We start from the raw sequence: 15,955 nt of genomic DNA on the forward strand, positions 1-15,955 counted from the left end.
TGTGGAAGTCTGAGATTGGGGAGTCACCATCTCTGGAGGGGTTTAAGAAAAGCCTGGACGTGGCACTTAGTGCCCTGGTCTAGTTGCCATGGTGGTGTCAGGGTGGTGTCAGGTTGGACTCGATGAGCCTAGAGGGCTCTGCCAACCTCATTGATTCTGGGATTCTGAGTTTGCTTTCTTCAACTTGCAAAGATTCAGACGTTGTCCCTTTAGGAGCAGCTTAACAAGTCCCTAAATGTGAGCTGAACTTCAGCAACTGACTTTGTGTGTGCTCTGAGTTTATAGCAAACACAAGAGTAAGGTCATTTAGCTAAAACCTCTGTTTCTGAGGGAGCAGGTGCTCTGACAGCCTCCCTGTTTGCTTCGGTATAGATTTATCCTGCGCTTTAGATAATTAATTGCTGTGCTTTATTCCAGGACATGGGAATTTTATCCTTTCATTATAAATAGCGACTGTCAGTACAACTCCAGGATACCTTGGTTTAGTGATGCCTTACAGAGGAATGCAGAAAATGCTAAATAATTTAAAGGGATTCTATAAATACTTCATATGGTGATGAAATCCAAGTGTGACTAATTGGTTGAGCCTTATACTTAACAAAACAAATCTCTGGTGAGCCATCGCTGTAGGATACTGCAATTGCTACGGAAAAAAACCCTTCTAGCAACTGACAGCTAGCAGAAAATGTGACTTGGAGGGCGAGAGCCCATCTCTCCAGTGACCAGGTCTAAAGCTGGTAAACCTGGGTCCCAAATGACATCTTTCTTGTGGTGGAGGGAGGTCACAGCAAAAGGTATCACACTAATCTAAAAGGCTTTCTTGGGGTGTGATCTGACATGGCTGGCTGCAGTAAGCTGGTTATGTACCTCTGGTATGAGCAGGCCAGCTACTCCTCTGCCTGTCTGCAAGCTCAGGCTGAAGTTTCAGAAGGAATTTCTTCAAGAGCAGTCTCCAGCTTTTACTTTTTCAGACCAACCCAGCGTGTTTGTGCAGTGATGTTAGTCACAACGTTTTGTTCCGTGGAGGATCCAGGTAATGCAGGCTCCAGAATGAAGATGGAAAATAAAGAAAGCTAAGGAAAGGAAGATTACATTAAACAATTTTGCAACCCTTGAAAAGCTTGCTGTGACTTTGGGTCAATGTTTGGATTGGGTCCTGGTTTCTTCAGGTACAGTTTGCTTTGTTCTCCCTTCATCCCAATCTGTTCTGTTTCTTTTGCAGTGTCAGAAGCTCCGAGAGGTTTTTAACTTGGATTACCCTCACAGCACCTTCCTGCTTAAGACTCTGACTATTGTGTCTGGCCCTGACATGGTTGACCTCACTTTCCATAACTTTGTGTCCTACAAGGAGAACGTTGGCAAGGTATCGGGTCCTGAGGGCAAGGAGGCACTGGGGAACACTAAGGATTGGGGCCTGAAGTGGGGAGCAGGAAAGGAGAGGGGAAGGCAGGGAACTGAACCTCAACAATGTTACTGGCAAGGTTATAAACAAGCAGGTTTATGTTCCGGTAAGGTGTGGTACCTCCATAGTTCTAGAAGCTTCTGCCCTGCATGGAGAAGGACCAGTAGGGGAAATTTAGTATGTCATTTTTGTCCTTCATGTGCTTCGTATGGATAAACAGAGAGCTGAGAAGACTCAGTGGAAAAGTTTCAGCTGCTAAGATATATAGGCAGTAGGAAGGTGATACAGCCAAGCCCAGGGCCCAGTTGTTGGGATTTGGAGCCCAGCAGTATTGGGACGGGCCTTTTTACCAAGGCCGGTAGTGACAGGACAAGGGGTCGCAGTTTTACACTGAACAAGGGTAGATTTAGATGTAAGGAAGAAGTTTTTTGCTGTGGGGGTGGTACACTGGAACAGGTTCCCCAGAGAAGTTGAGGATGATGCGCCATCCCTGGCAGTGTTCAGGGTCAAGCTGGATGGAGCTTTGAGCAACCTGGTCTAGTGAAAGATGTCCCTGCCTGTGGCAGGGGAGTTTGACTAGATGATCTTTAAGGTCACTTCCAAACCATTCCATGATTCTGTGCCCTTTCCATGTTGGTTGCTGTGTTCCTCTTGGTGCAGTTCAGTAATGGCCAACGGCCTCTGCCTTGTGTGTGTGTTCCCAGAGCTGGGCTGAGGACATTATGGCCATCGTCCGGAATCCCCTCACGTACAACGCTTCTCGGTACACCTTCCTAGAGAAAATGTAAGTAACTTCTGACCAGCACTGTTCTCTGAAACGTTTGTGTACTGCCCTTTCTGTCTGTACTAGAAAGAAAAGGCTTCTTATCATCCAAGTCCTTTGGCAGCCTCCAAAACACGTCCCGTGTCAGCTCAGAGCCCCAAGGCACAGGTAGGGGGGCGGTAGTTGGGCCATGTGTTGTGTGACAACTGAGTGGCACAGAAGTGCTTGAGCCAACAAACACACCCGTGGTATTGGACCAACTGTAATTCTGAGCCTCAGGTGCGTCTCCTGCTGCAGTCACAGCGCTCACCCCAACAAAGTGCTGCCTCTTTTTCTATGCTCTGTGAGACTGGTTGGTTGGCGACCTGGGGTCACTGAGGAACGCTAAAAAATAGGGGATACCATTATCTCTGTATCATGTTTCAGAGGGATCTTTCTGATATCTAAGCTCTTATAATTTGTCTCTTTCTCCTTCCCAAGAAACAGGAAGGGGTTCTGAGGTTAAGCTGTCTGTAGGGCCCTGATTTTCAGTTAACTGTTAGATTGTTTTCCCAATTGCGTATTTTTTCTTTCTCCTTATTTAACACGACCTCTAAGATTGTACAAGTGCATTTTCATAATCATCTTTTTTTTTTTTTCACAGCCTAGTGAAGCTGAAGATGCAGCTCAATGCAGAGGGGAAGATTCCTGTCAGGAAGTGAGTACGGATGTTTGTTTTGTTGTGTGTTTAGCCAGACTAAAGCAGAGCAGCTGGTAAGAGGATGGTTGCCCAATGGCTTCAGCTACCTGCTCTGTCTGGACCTAAGAGGCAGAGGTCATTCCCTCTGGATTCAGGCCATGAAAGGACTCCTGCTGCACCTGGGTTCCTTCCAAGGAAAGGCATGGGGTATAATTTGGGTCTGGAAAGCAGACCTCTTGTGGCGTTCATCTGCAGCAAGAAATTGCCTTAAACAGCCATGGATTTCACTTCCTGGCTGTTGCCAAGAAATGACCAACAAAAACAAGCAACTTCAGTAAAATTCTGATCCCAGATTGTTTTGCAAACCTGAGTTGAAAGGCAGATGAGACGTGGGATTTGTTTTACCTTTCGTATGAGGAGTTCTGTATGTGGAGAGCTTTTTGCTTGGCTCCCCAGCTAGCCTGAAGCGTAGGGGTCTGTTGCCTTCACTTGCCTCCTCTCTTCACGTGTGGCCACTGCAGCCGTTCTCTGCTGGTGTAACTGTGCTGCCCTCAGCCTTTACTCTGGGTATGCATGAGAGGGAAAGAGCCTTTGAGGGCAGACCTGGGTCAGTGCTAATGCTGGTTCAGGTACAGAACAGTGGAGATTTGCACTCTGCTGTCCCCAGGGTTGGCTTTGTGCCTCAGGGTAGGATGGCCATTGGAATGAGCCCAGGCTGCTTTGCTGGAGCAAAGACCAGCCTCTTGCTTCTGCCCTGCCCTGCCTGGCATAAATCTAGAATTGATTTGGTGCCACTCAGTGTCTTCCCTATTAAAATCATTCCATGGCTGATCCTGTGGTTCCTCCATGTTGATTCAACTCCTACAGTGACAAAAGGCTGCACTGCCATGTTGAATTCCCTTTTGGGTGCATCAATTATCTTTTGTTTCAAGAATGAGGACCTGCAGGTAGTGCATTTGTGGGTGTTCACTGGGAAGTTTTGAACCACGCTGCTTCTAGGTTTGTGCTGTTACAGCAGCACAAGAGGCAGGCACTAATCACCTGTAATAAATACGCTACCTACAGCGTGTTATATTGCATAACGATTCTAGATTGAGTCTCCACTGGCTAAATGGGCTCCTGGATGGTTGGGTGTTATTCAACAATAAACATTTTTTGTTGTTTGTTTTCTAAACCACCAACGAGCAGAATTTCATTCTGTCAGGAAACCAGTGTATTCATCAAAGGGCTTTTAAAAATGTATGGGTCTGTAATGAATCACTCACACTAGGGAAGAGTACTTTGAATTGATCTTTAAAATGCAAGCAAGGTAGCACTACTGCAGAGAGAAAAAGGCTTATTCTTCTGAAATAAGCTAGAAAAAATATCTGGTACAGGCTGTACCTCTCTTCAATGCCCTGGTCCATCTTTCTTGCAGAGTGGTGAAAGTGCTCCACTGTGTAAAGCATTAGACCATTAAATAGTCCAGATTGAGCCAGAGTTATAAAAATATCAGTATCTCCAGGTGCAGGTGTGTGTAAGGCTTTCAGAACTCCGTGTCTGAATTCTTCTGAAAATTCCACTGAGCATCTGCCTTTCTCTTCAGACATTTAAATCCCTTTTGAATCATAACAAGGGATTATGATCCAAGGGTGCTGCAATTTTTGCCTTGCAAAGGGCAGCTTGGGAACCCGTGTGCGCTGGGTTTGCATAAGGCTGCTGCAGCTCCCACTGAACTTCTCCACCTGTCAACACATTTGGCACTTTTTGTTCCCCTTTTGGCTGTGAGCACCTGTGATGCCAGGAGCTTGAGAGGGCTGACATCTAAATTTATCCACTGAGGAGACCTCATTGCTGCTGACTGGGATGTTCTGAAAGTAGGCAGAGTTCAGTTATTGTTACTGTTCCATAGTGCAGCAAAGAGGCTGCTTTAAGCTGAAGGTTTGACCTAGTGAATCCTGCCCTGCAGACCGGTACCCAGCTTTCCAAACTGGAGGGGAGCTTTGGTTTCTGCAGCAGCAGACTTTTAAATGTTGCCTTCTTTCAAAGCAGCAAATACGCACAATGTTTGTTTGCTTTTTTTGAGTGTTGTCTTGACTACAAAGTTATTCCTTGCTAATGCCAGCTACTGCATGGGATAGTGCCTTGTGGAGGGAAGTGTCCTGGGGCATGTGTGGCACACGGCCTGCTGCCACAGGGGCACCTCCAAGAGGGGCAGGGGAAGGACAGTGGTGAGGGATTTTGGGAGTAAGCTGATGCAGTTTAGTGACAGGGCTCTTACAGAGTCCATAGCAGAAATACAGAACTTCTGTACTAAGGCAGCAGTCAAAAAACCTACTGTAGGTTTATAAGACTTGGTACATCAGTTACTGCTTTGGAGAAACACTGTCTGTCTGCTCTGGTTCACGTTTCTAGTCTTCTCCTCAGTCTCCTTCACTGTGCATTTTGAGTGTCTTGCACTCCGGCTGCAGCTCCAGCCACCCAGCCCCAGGCTTTGTGACCTCCCTCCTGCTGCATTGTGGTGATTTCTTTTTTCCCTGTCTGGTCAGTATTTTTCAGATGTTTCCTGCAGACAGGAAGAGGGTGGAAGCAGCATTAAGCTCTTGTCATCTTCCAAAGGGCAAGGTAAGGCTTTCACTAGGTAGCCACAGGTCCCACTAGTTTGAGAATAATCTCTTTGCCCACCCTGCCTGTGATGCCCTTGGCTATTAAAAAATCATCAGCCCAGATGCTCTTAGTTGCTGTGACACCTTTTCCCTACCACTGCCTGCCGTGCCTTCACTGCAAGCCTGCAAGTCCGTTCTGAAACAGGGCATTGCGGGGCTTCTCCACTCCCTCTGTCCTCTCCTGCACACCGTGCCAGGTGTTCCAGTCCCTCACACGAGTGCTGGGCTGTGGGTGTTAATGGAGAGGTGAAAGCGCCAGGGGTTTGTGATGCTGACGTGTCTTCATTGCATTCTCAGAACGATGCCATCAACCCAGAGGACTTCCCTGAGACAGTGTATAAAACTTTCCTCATGAATCTGTGTCCGCGGCCTGAGATTGATGAGATATTTACCTCACAGTAAGTTTCCCTCAAGCCACATGAGAGAACTTGATCTCTTGTGGCAAAGGATAGCATGAAATCCCCTTGCCCCTCCTTTTTGCCTGTGTGGCTTGTCAGGTCTCACGCCTTAGAAGGGCAGGAACCCAGGTCACAAAACAGTGCCAGTGCAATTAGCACTTTCACAGCCTCAATAAAAACGATGAAACCTCTGGAAAACCTCTGGAAAACTCTGGAAACTTCACTGGAAACTGTCACCATCAGGAGGGTTGATTCCAGGTCAACACTAGATCATGCTGATGTGACACTGCTTATGGCCAGCCCCACACGAGGCCATGTGCAGTGTGAGAACCATAGATCTTCACAAACAGCCAGTGGCCTTTTTTTCAAGCAGCTAAATCTGTGACTTCTTAAACGGACTTGATTTCATAGGGCAAGCAGTTCAGTGTGCTCTCAAATTCAGGTCCCCTTAGAGCTCAAGTCAGAGGCTCAAAATACGCTTTGTGCTCCCCTCAGCACAACCTCATCACAGTATTGAATTAGTTGGGAAGAAGAAAGGCCACAGTGGAAAGCATTGTTTACAGGAAGAAATGTAGACAAACCAGAGATGTGTGGGCCCAGGGAGGCGGGCACCCATTGCTGACCTGAGGAAGGACCAATCTCCCTTTTGTGAAAAGGTTTTCTGGGTAATACACAGGCCTTATCTCTGCTCCTCTGTAACTCTCTCACTGTAGCCATTTAAAAGCAAAGCCCTACATGACCAAAGAGCACTTGGCAAAGTTTATCAACAAGAAGCAGCGGGACTCTCGCCTCAATGACATCCTTTTCCCACCAGCCAAGCCTGAGCAGGTGCAGAGCCTGATAGAGAAGTATGAGCCCAGTGGGATTAACATCCAGAGAGGTGAGTGGTGTTCAGTGCTGAAGTCTTGCTCTAGAGGTAGTATGACAATAGCAGAGGATCTCACACCTTCTGCTACCCTGAGTCTCCCAGGGAAACAATCAGCCTGATTCTCACAAGTCCCTGTGTTGCAGTGCACCAACAAGGAGGTGCCAGAACCGTTTTGTTTCGGTACTATTAACAGCTTTGATTTCCATGTAGGGCAGTTGTCTCCAGAGGGGATGGTCTGGTTTCTCTGTGGCCCGGAGAACAATGTGGTAGCACTGGACAAATTGGTGCTGTACCAGGACATGACCCAGCCACTCTCACACTACTTCATCAACTCATCCCACAACACCTATTTAACAGGTATGGGCAGTTCCAGAGCCTCCCTCAGCTCCAACGTGTCTGTACCACCCTGGGGATGGATGAGTGACTCTGACAATGTGTCTGCCCTGAAGTGTGGAGGGCTGAGCGCTGTAATGTGCTCTGAGGGGCTGTGTAAGAAGAAGAAATGTCACCCTGTAACCGAAAACATCTTGTCAGTCTGCCACGTAGACCTGCTCAAGGATGGCAGAGAGCTCTGTTGCTCCTGTTTATGCAGACTGTCCCACGTGAATAGCTAATGTCAAGCCTTCCTCCTTCTGCTCTCCTTCAGCTGGTCAGTTTTCTGGCATCTCGTCTCCTGAAATGTATCGCCAGACGCTGCTGGCCGGCTGCCGCTGCGTGGAGCTGGACTGCTGGAAGGGCCGTCCCCCGGATGAGGAGCCCATCATCACTCACGGGTTCACCATGACAACCGAGATCCTCTTCAAGGTATGGAAAGAGTTTTCTCCATAAATGCTTTCCCCTGCTTGGTTTTAGATTGATCCCTGTTTGAGGAGGCTGGCTGAGGGAACTGTCAGATGGGTGGGCTGAGGGCAGGGGTGTTTGAGAGGAAAAGATTGATGGCAAGATGACAAGTGAATGAGTGTTTAGATAGAATGAAAGAACAAATAGGCAATAGGTTGGAGTTTGTGTCTGTTTTTGGAGTGGGAGGACCAGAGGAGAGGTTAGCTGGATGAAGACGAATGAAGGAGGAGAATGTGGGCAGTCAGGTAGAAGCAAGGGAGAGATGGTTGAGTAGATGTGCCTGCATACACAGGGCTGGGCAGCAAGATGGATATATGGACAGAAGGTTGCATGAGGATGGTGGATTTATGGATCGATGCACATCAAGGAAACAAACATGACTTTTAGAAAACAAAGGGTTAAAATTAGTTTATCTTCTAACTGGCCTACAGCAGGTTTCTGTGGCTTACAGCCTCACTTGTGGGCTTTGGAAGAGCCGGTCTCAATTGCTGCCTGGTGACAGTGTGTGGCGTGTGTTCAGTGGAGCAGCTGCCCTCCAGCACGCCGGGCAGTGGCTCCCCTGAGCTCCCAGGCGTCAGAAGCACAGCGCAAAGGCTGCTTCTCCCCTGGAAACACAGGGCAGTTACCCACAGGAGTTACAAACAGGTTAAAAATCAATGCATCACGCTTATTTTTTCTGCACTCCCTTACACAGCTGCTGCCAACAGGCAGAGGCACTTTAGGTTCTTTTTAAAGCTATTTATTCCTATTCCCACACTTTACTATTACTAAAATATTTATGTGGAGGAAAAAAAACCCCAATCCTTAAGATGAGAGGTATTGTCACACTCAGTGTCAGTAATTTCCCAAATCCTGTAGTACCACTGCTGGGTTTTGCACAGCAGTTCACCGTGGATAGGAGAAATAATGCCAGCTGCAGGTGCTGTAATTGCTGAGTTCTGCTGGAGCGTGTGACTGTACCTCAAGGAAATGATAACCTGTTAACGCAGCGTGTGCCCAGGTTGTAGTTTTACATCATGCGTAGATCTTTCCCTCCACACCTCTCTCCCTTTCCTACCATCGCCTGGGGCCTTTTAGTAGTTTTTTCTGTAGCTTCCCCTCCTCTGAACCATGCAGGTTTCTGTGATAGAAAGTCCAAGTGGTCCATGCAGGAGCAGCTGTGGCAGCCTCCCTCGGCGCTAAGATCATGGTGAACCAGGCTTTGGGGAGTAGGGACTGTAATTGCAAAGGAGCAAATGACACTTCTTTACTGTGTCAATTAGCAGCACCAGAAAAGAAAATAGTGGAAAGTTTGTGGCAGTTTAACAGGGGCTTGGGGAAAAGATGGTTATTTTTTCTTACATCATTAATGCTGAGAACGTTTCCATGGTATTTGCATTTGAAATGCCAGCGCTGCTGGTTACTGAACGTTCCAGTTTTCTCTGCTGCTAGACAGGAGGGTTTTATAAGCAGGTGAAGTGATAGAAAATTGGACAGGTTCAGAGGAAAGTATAAATAGGGCTTGAAGCAGTTTAATCTGGTGCTGCATACACCTTTCTCTGCCAACTCCAAGTGCACGGGGCAGTGGCTTGCCTCTCTCTGTTATGTACCCACTAAACTACGTAAGAAAAATCAATCCTCATATTCTTACATCTCCAGCTTCATTTTTTTTTTACGCAAGCTATTGAGTTCAGCTGCACGTCGTATCCTCTGGAGCTGGAAATCTGGGCGGGTAGGAAAAAGAAGACACTTCTCACCTTCTTACTGGGAGCAGATGAGTTACTTCAAAGAGAAACCCCTGAGAGTGATCATTGTGGAGATCTGAAACTTGGGGGTCCCTTCAGTGGAGGTCAGCTGCATGGCTCCTGTTAGTGAGTGCTGATCTTCTCTCTGACCGTTGCTTCTCCTTTAGGACGCCATTGAGGCCATTGCAGAAAGTGCTTTTAAAACATCTCTCTACCCGGTCATCCTGTCCTTTGAGAACCACGTGGACTCGTGAGTATCTGGTGGTTGGGGACCAGATGTGGGAGGATTGTGTTCTCTGTTGTCCAGAGCAGAAAGTATGCGGGCAAGGGCTGCTGGGCGTTCAGTGAGTCCCTGTGCTGAAATGAAACACCAGTTGGGATTTCTGAAGCAACTGGAGGTGGGTCAGAGCTGAAAGGTGAGCATAAGCTCCCGAGTGAGAGCGACCACAGTTGTGCAACTTTTAGCTCAGGATGGCAGAGTAGGAACGAAGGTGAATAGGCCTGGGAAGGGACCAAAACCTGTGTAGCTGTCTGAGGGAAGGCAAGAGATGGTTTTCTGGGTTCATGGATCTCAAGGTGGTTGCTCATGGTAAGCTCTGGATTTGGGCGTCTATTTTCCTGTTCACTCCTGCTTGATCTCTGCTCATTAGGCCCAAGCAGCAGGCGAAGATGGCCGAGTACTGCCGGAGCATATTTGGAGACATGCTGCTGACAGAGCCGCTGGAAAAATACCCAGTAAGTGGCAGCTGGGGAAGGAGGCCGGTGGGGAGGTGTTTCTGAAAAAAATGGTCACTCCGGGTGCTGGGAGATGGCACAACAGATACAAGGACAGTGAAAGAGAAGATGATGCCATGGACAAATAAGCTTGATTCATAGCGGTGAGCAACATAGCAAGTGGATGGCAGACTTGTCATTTGCAGAGGTTTTCCTAAGCACTTGCCTGACTCTGCTCTTACTTAACACTCTGAAACTTGAGTGACTTTGGAAACTGAGCTCTTGGTAACCAAGTTGTACCAGTTGCACCAAGATGAGTCAGTATATCTTTGTACACGGTACTGTTTCAAATCTGTCTGCCAGCACTTGCTTTGGAAAGAAACAGGAAGGAGGGCTTAGTAGCATTTCAGGCTCTTCCTACCAATGCTTCCCCATTCCTGCTTCCAACCTGGAGAGATTCCCTTGCAGGCATCGATGGCAGGTCAGTGAGCACATAGCTTTGTGCTCAGAGAGCTGAGTAAAGCTCCGAGAGCTTTCAAGAGCTTGAAAGGAAGCAGTGAGCAAATCAGCCATTGCCCACTGTCCAGACCCACGTCCTTGTCCAGGCAATAGGGAGAAACAGGGGGGGTGTGTGGGGAGAAACAGTTCAGGGTATTAGCTCCATCATTAATAGGTCTGTTGCTGTCTACAGGGAGTGTAGGGCTGAGTCACACCTCCTTGTCTTGAGCCACCTACTCTGGGATCTTTTTTTCAAATCTGCTGCAGGCAGAGTGTTTAAATATGGCCTCAGTGCTGATCTGGGACTGGGGCTCTGGGATAATGAGGGAATGTGAAAGCCAGAGGTGTGTGGATGCCTTCAGGCCATGGAGGTTTTTTTTTTAGCTGTGGTGCAGGGTGAGTGGCTGGGAATAGCATGGCGTGTGCAGGCAGCAGAACACGAGAGGGCTGAGAGGGGCCAAATGCTGGTCTGAAACCAAAGGTGAAGTCTTAGAAAAAAATCTGCATAGGTATAGTGGGATATGCCAGCAGATGGAGAAATTAAAGTATACAGTGGGTGAGAGATGTGTCCATGCGCCAGTAAATGGCCAGAGGAATGGTACTGGGAGGGACAGGAGAGATGAGTGTTTGATTTCTGTCTTTGTGATGGAAATTCAGTGTGAAGTTTATCTGTTGCAGCTGAAGCCGGGAGTTCCTCTGCCAAGTCCTAAGGATCTCTTAGGGAAGATCTTGATTAAGAACAAAAAGAACCAATCTATATCTGGGAAGAGGCAGAACTCTTTGAAGAAAGGGAGGAATGTGGAACCAGAAATCATCGAGCAGCCAGTGCCACTGGATCCTGAAGATACTGGTATGTCTGAAGGGAAAAGGGGACTAGTAGAGCTAGAGGAGCAAGTCTGGCCCACTGGAGACCTTCCAAATCACCCAGTACTAGCTGGAGGCAGGCCAATGCTAGTCATTAACTCAGTTATCTCAAGAAGCAGCATAAGCTTCGAAGAGAAGTTAAATCTCTATAATACTTTTGAACACTTCAACTAAAAGAGACAATTGACTTATGCCCTGCCCATCAGTCAACTCTTTATAGAACCTTCAGCCCCACTCTTCTTTCCTCTGGTCTCAAGGCTGTTACCTCTTGGGCTCAGGGAACCTATGGTAGAACAGTGATTTTTCAGTCCCTATCATGATAGGAGCACATGAAGTCACATGCAGACAAGGTGAACACCAGTACAGAGCACCTAGAAATGGACATTTATTTTGTGTGCAGCTTTGGTGGGGTAAACAGCAGCATGGTTGTGGCTCTTGGGGTATGAGGGAAGCCTGCAGGAGGAACGATTTGGTCTGAGCCATCTGCAGTGCCTGGTCTCAGTGTGCTGCTGGGATGCACTGCTGATGTGGGCTGTGTGTGCTTAGTTTGGGCAGGTGATGTGGCTGAAGAGGAACCAGAGGAAGAGGAGGAACATCTCGGAAACCTGGATGAAGAGGAAATTAAAAAGTTGCAGTCAGATGAGGTACTGTCACTGCTGTTTCTGTTCCTTTTTTGTTTTATTTTCTGGCCTCCAGTTTTCCCTGGAGCCTCACCAGTTTGAATAGAGCTGAACCCAAAATGCAAAGGGGAGTGTACTGTGCTATGCCCAGTGGGGGGCTTTCCTTCCCCTGTGCAACATGGCTTTTGCAGAAAAAACTGAATAAAAGAAATGATGGTGTAAGCATGGAGAATATGGCAGAAGAGTTATAATTTCTGACCCTGCCTTTGGTATTCTGCATGATTTGGAGATAATTGTTTGCCTTCAGGGTGTCTGGAGAGGCTTAGCCTCAGTCTGGTAAAAGTTGTTAGGGAAACATGAAGTGCTGCTGCTGAAGGGGGAAGGAGGAGATCAGCACTCCCTTGGATAAAAAAAACCAACACATTTTCCATTTCTGTCTCCCTAATATCACAGAGAGGAGGGAAAACAATGTCCCTGGTTTGTCCCAGACTCTGTGCTTTGAGAGGTTAAAGAGGTCCAGGGCTTCTTACACACTGACTCTCTAGGAAAGGTCTCTTCATCTGTCTTCTCTTGGGTTTTGTTCTCTGCTCAGGGCACTGCTGGTTTGGAAGTGACAGCGTACGAGGAGATGTCCAGCCTGGTTAATTACATTCAGCCTATCAAGTTTGACTCCTTCGAAGTCTCTGCCCGTAAGTCAAACTCGGTCCTTTCAGGATCCCAAGTGTTCCCATTCGACCAGGACAGTAGTGCTTGCAGGTGCTGCTGTTCTCTACCTGCCTTTGTGACTTGCTTTCACCCCTTTTCTGTTGTGTTCCCTCTCTCCCACAACATGCGTGTGGTCACAAACACTTCCCTTCTGCCCTCCTCCCTGTAGTAAGGAATTGGTAAGGAGAAGACAGGGAGCTGTCAGATGCTGCTCCCAGTTATACGAGTGAGGATGAAAAGAAGCAGCCAAGGGGCCAGTGACATCTCTGTGGGCTTGCTTTGCTGCTCCTGAGGGCAGGGCTGAGCCCAGCTTTTCTTAGTGTACGTGCCTGGCCTTCCTCTTCTGTGGTGACTGGACAGAGAGACATCTGAAACACTGAAAATGCACGCAAGTCCTTTGTACACAATAGTTCCTCTAAACAGTTCCCACATTTGGGTCTAGCCTTGAGTGAGCTGGTCTGCTTGATGAAGGAGAGAAAAGAAAAAAATAGGGGAGTAAAGAAGGGGAAACTTGACAAAATCAAGAACTTTGTGCAAGACTTTGAATATTTGGATTTACTTGGAACTAAAACTCCAGGCAGGAGCTGTTCTCCAAATGTCACTGAAGTCCAGGAAGAGATGGGCAAAATTATTGCAATTTAAGCTTTGCAAGCCCATCCTGTCTGTACTCCATGACATTCCTGTCCTGTAGTGCACAGCCGTTATCTCCCTGGTAAACACAGACCACCTTTTATGGAGTATTGTTCTTCAGTCCCTCTTCAAGGGACCAGAGAAAGGCAAACTGCCCTGATAGAAAACGGTACCTGGGAGAAAGTGGGAGTAAACAGGCCAAGTGCTTCTCGGGTCCCTCAGTCCCCACACACAGAGTGGGGGCTGGGCAGGCCTCTCTCCTAAATACTTTCTTATCTCCTGTTTCTAGAGAAGAACCGGAGCTACGTCATCTCTTCCTTCACCGAGTTGAAGGCTTACGATCTACTGACCAAGTTCCCTGTGCAGTTTGTAGAGTATCCTTTTGGCAATCTTTGTCCAGTGTAGTTGGTTGTGTGGAGTAGGAGAGCTAATCTGTAGCCTGGGTAAGGCTGAGGCATATCAGGCTTCTGGTTTCAGGACCTGGTACGCTCTTCATCAGAGATACAAAGTGTGCAGGTGCTGGAGACATGGGATATTCCAGGGCAGCTTGGGAGCTGTTCAGAAAGATTCTTGCCAGGGTGCATCCTGCAAGGCTGCCAGATGCTTGTCCTCAAGTGGAAAGGGTATGGGAAAGGAGCCTGTTGTTGCCAGGCCTCTCCTGCTGCTTGTGTGGAAGGCTCTGAGCATGTGGTAGCAGAGCTTAAACAATTTTCATCATTGGAATACGTGAGCTAGCCCAGGGGACACAAGGAGTGCTCCAGACTTGTTTCCAATAGAGCGACTGCAGATACAACAAGCGGCAGATGAGCCGGATTTACCCCAAAGGCACCCGGATGGACTCCTCCAATTACATGCCCCAGATGTTCTGGAACGTCGGCTGTCAGATGGTGGCACTCAACTTCCAGACCATGGGTGAGTGTCCCGCTGTCCCCCAGCTTCTGAGCGGGTGAGGCTCTGTACTCGTGTTCACTATCTCTTCCTCCGCTGTGCCTCTCTGTGCTGTTATTTCCAGTATTTTGACCAGAACAGGGAAGAAGGGCCTTTCCTTGCCACACAACCAGCATGAGGAGACAAAGAAAAGCCTCCAGAGATAGCTATTCTTTACCCCTCTTCCTTCCTCAGAGGAGTATGTATAGAGAGTGCAGGAGACCAGCTGTAGGATCAGTAGGAGAAAAAAAGAAGCAACTTTAAAGGGTGAGAGTGAGCGATTGGTTATGAAGAGGATATCATACTGAAGACAGGCGCAGAAAACACAAGCCAGTGTTCTCAAGAGAAGTGTCAGAGGAGAAGATGGCCTGAGAGGAGCCCAAAATGAAAGGGGGAAGGAGTAGAGGGGTTCAGACAACTGTTTACTTCACACCTGAAAATAGCAGGTACTTCTTAAAGTAGGTTTTAATTTAGTTCTACCCATGACTTATGGTGCAATCATAAGCGAACCACTTACCTTTCTTACAACAGCTGCTGCAATATTTTTCCCTGTAGGGTGCTGAGAGGCTTAATTAGTTTTTGAAATGCCTTTGTGAGCCTTTGGCTAGCAGGGGCTGTAAAAGTACGGCAGCTTTCAGCTCGCTCGTAGCACACAAGCCACCTGATGAGGTCCCCCAGACGTTTTTCTCATTATGTTCCTCTGTACTCAGATGTCCCCATGCAGCAGAACATGGCTCTGTTCGAGTTCAACGGCCAGTGTGGCTATCTGCTCAAGCACGAATTCATGCGGCGCCCAGACAAGCAGTTTGACCCCTTCTCTGTGGACCGCATTGACGTGGTGGTGGCAAGTACCCTGTCTGTCACGGCAAGTACAAACCACGGTGCTGTTCCTCCCCTGACAGCCAGCTCCTGGCACCACGCATGTAACCGGCATCTATGTCCCCGCTATTCATTACCCAGTAGGGTTCTTAGTGGCAAATGAACCCCCAGAGTCCTGTGGGAGAGTGTTACCATGGCAACTCCCAGTCTTTGCACTATTTTAAATTAATCATCATGGCATGAAAATGGAAAATTAGCATCTGCCACATAGAAGAAGCCAAGGCTGTGATGATGGGGAGGGAGGAGGTTGGGGAAAGCGCTGGAGCAAGAAACGGGTGGAGGTAAAAGAAAAGCCTGTTGTGGAAACTGCAGCAGCAAAGATGGTTTGAGGTGGGAGATTGGCTTTGGGGTGAAGGTATGGGTGGGGTTTTGTGTTGTATTCGTTTCAGCAGTTGCTAATTATGTTTGTGCTTGTTGGTAGATACTGTCTGGTCAGTTCCTCTCGGACCGCAGCGTGAAGACATATGTGGAAGTGGAGCTGTTTGGGTTGCCCAGGGACACAAAACGCAAATACAGAACCAAGCTGACCTCCACTGCCAACTCCATTAACCCCGTGTGGAAAGAGGAGGCTTTTGTCTTTGAGAAGGTAATAACGTTTGATAGTGATTTAGAGAATCCTTAAAGATCCTGCTGGCCACATGCACTGCCTCTTGAGAGGTCAGTGACCACAGAAGGGACTCCCTTCTGGAGATCTCAGTTGTGGCTTTGTGTTGCTCTCTCAGATAATTATACAGTAAGTTACAAGGGCCAAATACACGTTACACAAGTCATCTCTGTGAGACAGCAGGTGTTCTCAGCC

The 15,955-nt window shown here is 47.8% G+C and overlaps 1 protein-coding gene across 5 annotated transcripts in view; it reads left to right on the top strand.

The window, feature by feature from the left end:
- PLCB2 (phospholipase C beta 2) overlaps positions 1-15,955 on the top strand; it is a 54,020-nt gene that overhangs the window by 24,027 nt on the left and 14,038 nt on the right. For 4 of the 5 annotated variants that reach the window (XR_011047922.1, XM_068397691.1, XM_068397689.1 and 1 more), the window contains 17 exons: positions 1,223-1,363; positions 2,107-2,186; positions 2,809-2,862; positions 5,373-5,448; positions 5,787-5,887; positions 6,601-6,767; positions 6,966-7,112; positions 7,402-7,559; positions 9,487-9,569; positions 9,970-10,054; positions 11,210-11,381; positions 11,942-12,039; positions 12,608-12,704; positions 13,640-13,724; positions 14,138-14,262; positions 14,988-15,142; positions 15,578-15,742. Coding sequence is in view for 4 of the 5 variants with exons in the window: in XM_068397691.1 (XP_068253792.1) it covers positions 1,223-1,363; positions 2,107-2,186; positions 2,809-2,862; positions 5,373-5,448; positions 5,787-5,887; positions 6,601-6,767; positions 6,966-7,112; positions 7,402-7,559; positions 9,487-9,569; positions 9,970-10,054; positions 11,210-11,381; positions 11,942-12,039; positions 12,608-12,704; positions 13,640-13,724; positions 14,138-14,262; positions 14,988-15,142; positions 15,578-15,742 (1,989 nt within the window). In the remaining variant the exon portion in view is untranslated. Of the gene's footprint in view, positions 1-1,222; positions 1,364-2,106; positions 2,187-2,808; positions 2,863-5,372; positions 5,449-5,786; positions 5,888-6,600; positions 6,768-6,965; positions 7,113-7,401; positions 7,560-9,486; positions 9,570-9,969; positions 10,055-11,209; positions 11,382-11,941; positions 12,040-12,607; positions 12,705-13,639; positions 13,725-14,137; positions 14,263-14,987; positions 15,143-15,577; positions 15,743-15,955 lie in introns of those variants that run through there. The other variant, XM_068397693.1, reaches the window with a different exon arrangement.

Source organism: Nyctibius grandis, chromosome 4, assembly GCF_013368605.1.
Source record: "Nyctibius grandis isolate bNycGra1 chromosome 4, bNycGra1.pri, whole genome shotgun sequence".
In the NCBI taxonomy this organism is placed as follows: Eukaryota; Metazoa; Chordata; class Aves; order Nyctibiiformes; family Nyctibiidae; genus Nyctibius; species Nyctibius grandis.